Source organism: Artemia sp. Qi Xiang Cuo, chromosome 14, assembly GCF_049724085.1.
Source record: "Artemia sp. Qi Xiang Cuo chromosome 14, ASM4972408v1, whole genome shotgun sequence".
In the NCBI taxonomy this organism is placed as follows: Eukaryota; Metazoa; Arthropoda; class Branchiopoda; order Anostraca; family Artemiidae; genus Artemia; species Artemia sp. Qi Xiang Cuo.
This window is the reverse complement of record NC_142807.1, coordinates 11989828-11998391: the sequence shown is the minus strand read 5'-3', so window position 1 is coordinate 11998391 and position 8564 is coordinate 11989828. Positions and strand designations below refer to the sequence as shown.

The window sequence follows — 8564 nt, the reverse complement described above, 5'->3', positions numbered from 1 at the left end:
GGACAATTCCCCTTTTTGTTTTCAGTAAACAGTAGTCAATTTTAAGACGGCATACATGGAGAGGTGGTAATTTTTGTTCATTCACATGGTTCTAGTTTGATTTTGATCTACATTTATGTGTAGGTTATCTGATATGCCGGTTATATTTTTTTTTCTCGTTTTACCCGTAATAGTGCTGTAATAGGGCACAATAAGGTTATAATAACATTCGCTAGTTTGGACTAGTGACTGTGCCAGTCTTGGCTGTATATTCTGCTGAAAATCTGGCAACCATAGGGTCAAGTTTTAGTAGCGGCTTTCGGAACTGCTGTGTCAGTCTGGGCTGCAGGGTTGCCACAAAGGTTACGTTCGTACCACTTTTGGTACGTTTTAATTAAAACTGTACGTTTTACGTTATGGTGCTAAAAACGTTACATTTTTGTTACGTTTTTGAATTTATGTTACAATTATGTTACGATTTTGAATAATGAGGTAGTTTCACATTTTCTGAGTAATCTATTTTTTCCCCCGTGAAAAAATCCGCTGCTCCCATTTTAATTACACTTACTTGAGCATCGACATTTTTTCGCATCTCGGTAATTTAATCTTATCCAACAATCACTCAGTTATTAGGATGAGAAAATACCCACTTCGCTTACTCGCATATTAAGTTAAGATAACATTCTCTCTCATGAGAATATGATTATCATTTGTTTAGTGACAAGTCACAATAGTTAGTTAGTCACCTCACCAACTTTCAATTTGATCAGTTGACTTTGAATCTTGTTCCGTCAACAGTCATGCTAAAATTATATGGAGAAGGAGTTAGTTTCATTAGTTAATGCTCATGAAATAAAACAAGATTTGATGAAAATATAGAAATTTAGAACCAAATTTGGGCTATATATTTGAACATCAGAGGGGGGGGGGCGGGGTAAAGCATATTATATGTTAAATACGTAACCTAACCTAGGTACTTTACCCCCTAAACCCCAAAAAACAATAGTTTAAATATTGTAAAGTCAATGACAAATCACGCTTTGCAATCCAATTCTCTACTGACTGATACCTGTTTGACTAGTTTCCTTTAGCATCTACCTTGCGTGTGTATCAGCTAATTGACTAGTACCGATGATATATGTATTATTCTTTCCGTAACAACCTCACCCCCTCCTTCTGATTGGTTTGACATAATATCAGGTTATATACAAAAGTTGCTCTTTCTATATGGGATTATGAACATCTAGTATTGACAAAATATATAAAACTGTAAAAATGAGCCATTTTTTTGTTATATCTAAGCATTGAGCAGGGGGTGGGTTAGTTGAGCCTGAATTTTTGATTTTATGCTAGAATTTTTCCAAATATCATGGTCACTTTTTTGACATTATATCCCCCCCCCTCCCCATCTGCGGTGCCATATATAACTGTATAAATACATTTCATCATCGTGTCGAATCTTGTGATGACATTCTTTCTTGTTAAATTCTTTCGTGTTCTTTCGTATTGTAAAGTAAGAATTTTATTGGTTGATTTTTTTTTAATATATTCCTAGGGCTACGTCCCTGACCATCAGGGTGGGTGGGTGTATTTTTAGAAAAGAGGCCATGATATTTGGAAATAGTATAAAATAAATAATTTAAATGGTACTTCTTGTGTGTTTCGCATGTTTTCTTCAGAAAAGGACAATCACTAAATATTTGGCTTTAGAAAACGACAACTAGACTAATGCCAATTTTCATGAAGGAGATAACAGTCTTGTATTTGTATCTGTATAGGGTAGGTGCACACTTTACTTAAAAACTATTTCATAGGGACCACGTAGGCTGGACTGGGGCCCCAACCCCCTGAAAACAAAATTTATCGACATTTTCTTATTAAATTATAGGTTTTTTATTATCCCCCTTAATTTTTAATTAAATCATTTCCAGTTCATTTTTATTAACTCACTGATCTTTTTGTTCCATCTTCCTTTTATTTCTTTGTAACACGATTTTTTTTTGATTTGTGAACTATTTTTCAACCACTTCTGAATGTTCAGTTACTTCCCACTTTTATCAGTATAGCACAATGGTAAGAGCACTTCCCGAGGCTGTGTTAACTTAGGTTGTAATCTTGGATGAGACATTATAATTATTTTTTAATTAGAAAATTAAAAATTTGAAAATATTAAATATAAGTGAAAATTAGAGGTAAAAAATCGATTCGTTTTTGCATAATTTGATCTTTTTTATTTGTTTTCCTCAACTCATCGACTTTTTCCGTTTATGAATTTAAAACCTAGATAAATTTGGTGTTTATGTTATGCAAAACCCAATGCTTTTTGTGCCCTTATATTCACTTATATTCATATATTCTTGAGAAAAAAAATAATTCTCTACTTTTTAGTTCAGTTTGAACATGAGTTTAATTTTTTCCTTATTGTATGACCTCCTCCCCTAAAAATTCTTTGTACGTACCTGCATACCCATAAAAACAGCTTTAAGGTATCATTCTTGGGGTTGAATTGTGTGAAATCTTTTTTTATTTCTGACTTTCTTTTGTTTGAGAGTTACGATTCAAATTACAAACGGAAAAATGCACATTATGCAAAATAACTGTTGTCTCCTATAGGAACTGAAGACAACGATTGAAATAGTTTTTGTCCGATAAAATAAAAACAAAACTAAAACTCTGTCACTCGGATTTGCTTAAATCTTCATGTTGGAACAATGCAAATTTGAAGCTAGAGGAGGTGAGACTGAAACTGAGCCAATCTAAAATATTAGACGGAAAGGGAGCGATTAAAATGATATGTTGGGTCTTTTTAAGAAGCTGGATTTATTAAGATCGTTTTTTATTGAAATTTAACAATAAAAAAAAAATCTAGTTGGTTTCTTCCTTTCTTCAAAACTCTAAAGTGTCATGTGTTTATTGATTTGCCTTTTATTTTGTACGTATTGCTCATCAACTTTTGGTTTAAAACACCAATAATGGCAATTAAAAACAACAACAAAATAAGCAAAATAGTAGCCTGGAGTTTTGTACACGCATCGGGGGGGGGGAGTGTCTTTCTGTTGTGCAGGTAAACTGGAAGCAGCACTTACAGTTGAATAAATGGCAATTTCCTGTAGGTGAAGAAGCATGAATTGTTATTATTGTATACTTTTTAGGCACCTTTAAAAAGTTGGAGGGAGGATTTTTGATGAGATTACGTAAAAATATGTTTTTAAAATTATACAGGCAACAAATGTTCCATCCCCCCTTTAATTACCGCTCTTGATAGCGAAATAAAGGCACCCTGCCTTGAAATATGACTTTCCTATCAAAAATTACGAAAAAGTTACGTTTTTAAGTTGGACGTTACGAAATTTTTTGGTCTGAAGGCAACCCTGCTAGGCTGTACATTCTGCTGAAAATCTGGCAACCATATGTTTAAGTGTTAATAGCAGTTTTCAGCAGTGTGGCCAGATTGGCTTATTTTACGCCAAACTGGCTTATTTTGTCGGTGACTGGCGTGAAAATTTTTGGAACTGGCTTATGGCTTAAAATTTGGCTATTTTATTTTGAACTGTCTTATTTCTTGGCGTGATTTGCTTTTTCGGAAAGAATTTATATTTTCTGGCAATTCATCCGATTCTTGAACGAACGAATGCTCACGAAAGGTCAAAATCACGTTTTAACTCTATGGTCAAAATACGAATCTAACCGCGGCACTGCGGTGAAGTTTTCAAATCCTAAGAGACACGTGGTTTTGTAACAACAGCATAAAAAGTATTAGCCATTAAGTCATGGGGTTGAACTGCAGCTGAAGGTACAGTATATTAGCTATTACTTATTAGTATAGAATAACTCCGGGAATCAAACTCATAACAGACATATTTGTAACATCTACAGATGCTGTTTAACTGTTTAGTTCATGTGAGTCGTCCAGGAGTTGTCATGCTGTCGTCATGTACACTCTAGCTATTTTCTGTGGTTTGTATCTCTGTACAAACAGATTGGGTACACAGCTGTACCATTGAAGAAATATTTGTGGTAATAGAAAAGGTTTGCTCGTGGCGATAGAGATTTCTCCTATAGCGCCACTTATAGCGCTGGAGATGGTGTCAACTAGGCTAGCGCCGCTCTCAATTAATGAGAGAAAATTGAATATGTAGACATACAAATGTGGCTACTTCTTTCTTGAGCTATCTGGAGATCAGATTCCTTTGGGAGCATTTACCTTGGAGACTGGCGAACTAATTACCCATTATCGGACTAGACTCAGACATATAAGAGAAACAAACACATATAAAAAGACAATAGATTTATTTAACTTACATGCTTAGTTGTACAGCAACGGGTCACTTCGATGACAACAATGGTGACCGAAATTATTTACGGTACTAATCGTTTTAAGTCTGACTTCATGTTCAAATTAAAAAACACAATTACCCCACTCCCAACCGTAGTTCTTTCGTGCTGCGCCCTAGGGACTGCCTGCCATTGGTTCACGTGCCCCAAGGATGCGAATCCTCGTCCAATAATATCTTAAAGATTTTTCAGATGATTCAGGAGCTCACACATTTTTTTGCCTTTTAAACTTCCTTGGAAATTTTATGCATTGCATTTTTTTTTTTGCTACAATTATCTTAGCGAAATTCGAACGACTAGCGCCTATATCTGACTGAAGCTATAAATTCAATTTCTATTTGTGCTGATTTAGAATTTTTCATTTCTTCAACTAGATTTAGCTTTATTATAAGGATTCAGAATTATCTTTAGAAAGGAAATTTATTTTTGTATTTCAAAAAAATCAAATCTTACTCCTTGTACACAGCCTAGCCGACTGGGTACACACCCCAATGCATTGGGTACTGCCCCCAATATATTGGGTACCCCCATGCCCGTTTTCACTTTTTGTCTAGGCCTATTCTGAGAAAATACATTTATTTATATTTGAGATTTTCTTTGCATCACTTCAGTTTAAATATGCTCAAAGGAAGAAGCAAATTGGTCATTGGTTTTCTCAGAATACTTGCAAAAGTGAAAATCGTTATGGGGCAGTTGGGGATATTAATTGATTTATGTACTACCATCAACATAATGTACTACTTCACCCCTGCAGTAGTACACCACAGGATCTGTACCTAAGAATTTGAGTGCTACACCCCACAGTCAGTACTACATTAAACATGGCATAGGTCCTACTACGCTATATATGGAGTAGGTCCTGCTATGCTATATATGGAGTAGTACACTTGGTTAGATGTAGGTATCAAATTCTGAGGTACAGATCCTGTGGTATACTACTACAGTGGTGAAGGAGTACATTATATGTTGATGATTGTACATAAAACAACTAATCCCTAACTGGTATGGGGGGGTACCCAATGCATTGCGGTGTGTATATCAATGCATTAGCTACCAGCAAAGTAGGTAAATGCCACAGAAAAATAGCTGGTATACATGACTGGTGTGCACCCCTATTTTTAGCAGTAATGAGCATCAGCTTATGGCAGGAGAAGTATAAGTAGATAATTTACCCTTGCTTTGATGTCTGATTTCTTTGTTACTGTTGCTGTAGCCTAGGCCTATAGGGTAGCCTAGGGACAATGCAATTTAAGGTAATAATAATTTACTGGCCAACTTTTATTTCATAAAGACAATACATTTATTTATATTTGAGGTTTTCTTTGCATCACTTCAGTTTAAATATGCTCAAAGGAAGAAGCAAACTGGTCATGGGTTTGCTCAGAATACATGCAAACGTGAAAATCGGTATGGGGCAACTAGGGATATCAATTGTTTTATGTACTAGCATCAACATAATGTAAGAGGCTTTCGGTAAATGAAATTCCGTATAGGAAAGCGGCTGTGCCCTCCTCAACACCTCGCGCGGTACGCTAAAGTTTTTATTGATTAAATAAAGAGTTTTGAGAAAGTAAAAATTTAGCTTAAAGAGCGAGTTGTAGAGGAGGGCACAGCCCCTTTCATATACGGACTAATTTCTGTTCGTTTTAAGTTTTAATGTCGCTCCTTACTTTCAGTTTAAAATACTTTTTTTTACTTAAAGGCTGCGAAAGCGGGGGGTTTGGGAGGCGGCAGCCCCCCAACTGTATCTCCTAATCCCTGTACGTTTTAAGGTTCGAACTTTTGACTCAGCCTCTTTAACTCTTTAGAAAACGTAGTTTTTTTCAAATAATAGTAATAAGGCCCAATGTCCAGTGTGTGTTTCGTTGGGAAGTCTTAACCCCATCTTGAGTTCTGTGTGTATTTTAGAGAGGCCCTCAAATACGTCATTCAACCAAGAGTATCTACCATTACGTCTCAACAGAATTTGATAACGATTAATAGCCAGTGGCCCGTTATTTCGCGTATGGGGGACCCAATCGGACCAGTCATTGAAATCAACCAAGGAAGCACACTTGTGCTTCTTTAAGGAGGCATACCACAATAGTGTTAATTGATCTTTCGTCCCAGTGAGGTGGGGTGGGATGCGTTTTGTCATGTCCTAACCAAAGAAAATGCAACATTTCATCCGCCTGTGACCTTTCCTTCATGAGTACAATCCAGACGGACGCTTTGCCCCCCCCCAACCACATCCCCTTTCCGAGTAACGCTATGAAACAGCGCCAAACTAATCGGGTATGAAACATAGCCGAAATAATCACGAATAATTAATGCTAATTTTCTAGGAGTCACGTCGACGCACTTGGCTTCGCGGAAAGCGGAGCTGGTCTTGGCTACTCATGTAGCCTGTCACTCGTCGGTGAGAACAATCGACCATCTTTCTACTATCATCAAAGACTTATTTCCTGGGCTTATTGGTGAATCGGTGAGGCTAAAAAAAACTAAATGCTCCGCTCTCACTAAGAATGTGCTTGGACCTGAAACCCTGAAGGAGATAGTGGCTGACATTGGAGATGGTAAGTACTCTCTAATACTGGATGAGTCAACTGATGTCTCTACAATGAAGTTCATGTGTATTTGCATTTGATATTACAGCCCAAAGTTGAAAAAAATAGTGTGTTCTGCGTTAGGAATGGTTGAAGTACCATCAACTACAGCTATTATACTCCACGCAGAACTCACAAAATTTCTTGCAGAGTGCAAAGTACCTCTCAAAAACCTGATTGGTATTGGTACTGAAGGGGCAAATAACATGTGTGGCGCAAACCACTCTCTATTTACATTGCTGAAAGCAGATTGGTTACCCCACCTTCAGCTTTTGAACTGTGTTTGCCGCTCTCTGCCCTTGTGCGTTTCCGAGGTCATGGAAGAGATGCCGAGCAACCTAGAATGTATCCTCTCGGAAACGTACAAGTGGTCTAGCGTAAGCCCGTTGCGAAGGGACGCGTACAGCCAGATATATAGGCTGAAAAATCATGGAAATTCGCCCCTTAAAATTGTGGCCCCTTCAAGTTCACGCTGGTTGTCGCGATACACTGCAGTGTGTAGAGTTGATGAGCAATACCTCGAACTGACAACACATTTCCGCATCGCCAAGAAAAAAGAGCGGTGCTATACAGCAAGAACTTTACACGAAATGTACAGTGATAAGCGCAACCGTCTATACATTGTCTTTCTGAAACCGCTATTGGCCGACTCTCAGAGGGTGAACATACTATTTCAACATTTGAATGCAGACTCATTTCGTCTGTTTCAAGAGCTGAAAGATTTGGTCATGTGCATCCTGTGCAAGATCCTTCGACCGTCTGCAGTTAACGTCTACCTTGAGTTTCTAATTTACTAACTTCCTGTCGACTAGGTAGACTTTGGGCATTTGTTTCTTTCTGAGCTCACCGAAGCTGATCTTCCAAGCGAGATGAAAGAGGAAATAAAGCTTCGCCTGGGTCACAGAGTATCATTATAGTAATCGGAGGTCCGACTCAGTGAAATTATGAGACACAGAAATTGCGGCGCACACACGGACAGTGCTCCAACTAACACAGGAGAAATCGAGCCGGTGGGCGTCCTCGTCAATAATTTTCCCCGAACTGTTGGACAGGAAAGTAAGCACGGTCGAGCATTTTCTGAACATAGCGCGCGGGAATTTCTGTAAAGTCTCTAGAGCTCCACATGGGGTAGCGGTTTATCGCAATTCTACTAAATGCAGCCTCAAAATAGTTTCTACACTGGAACTGAACTTCCGCAAACCAGGGAACGAATTGAAAGGTGGATAATGCCAGTAGGATCAAAGGACCTGAATAGTGGTGAGTATTTCTATAAAACGGCCGTCAAAACTTGGAAACCATTAAAAGTAAAGTTAGATTTTGGGCAAAAAATTGTCTGGCTTATTTTTGGCTTGTTTTTCAAAGGCTGCGGCTTACTTTTTTGTTCACGATCTGGCCACACTGGTTTTCAGAACAAGAGGAAACAAAAAAATTCAAATTGTTTTGTAAATTTTTGTATTTGCATAACAGCATAAAACTAAAAGAGTAGGTTTTCCTTCAAGTCTAAAGCTGAGTTGAATAGGTCTTTGAAATGCAAATTAAAATGGATTACATTGCAATTGTAAGAAAATTAATGTCATTGTGTACATGACAATGATGAAAAGAACCCAGACTAGCCTATCTAAAATTCACTTGCTTACTGCAATGAATTTCACTATTTAATGAGCA

At 37.4% G+C, this 8564-nt stretch overlaps 2 protein-coding genes across 2 annotated transcripts in view; both read left to right on the top strand.

The window, feature by feature from the left end:
• The window catches only part of LOC148944136 (serine/threonine-protein kinase mos-like), a 246452-nt gene extending 239512 nt beyond the window's left edge, over positions 1-6940 (top strand). Inside the window, exon 7 of the mRNA XM_089099838.1 lies at positions 6639-6940. Coding sequence (XP_088955964.1) covers positions 6639-6940 — 302 coding nt within the window. The remainder of the gene's footprint in view (positions 1-6638) is intronic.
• A 1362-nt stretch (positions 6941-8302) lies between these two features.
• mRpL15 (mitochondrial ribosomal protein L15) overlaps positions 8303-8564 on the top strand; it is a 61457-nt gene continuing 61195 nt past the window's right edge. The window contains exon 1 of the mRNA XM_089099808.1: positions 8303-8381. The gene's annotated coding sequence lies outside the window, so the exon portion shown is untranslated. The remainder of the gene's footprint in view (positions 8382-8564) is intronic.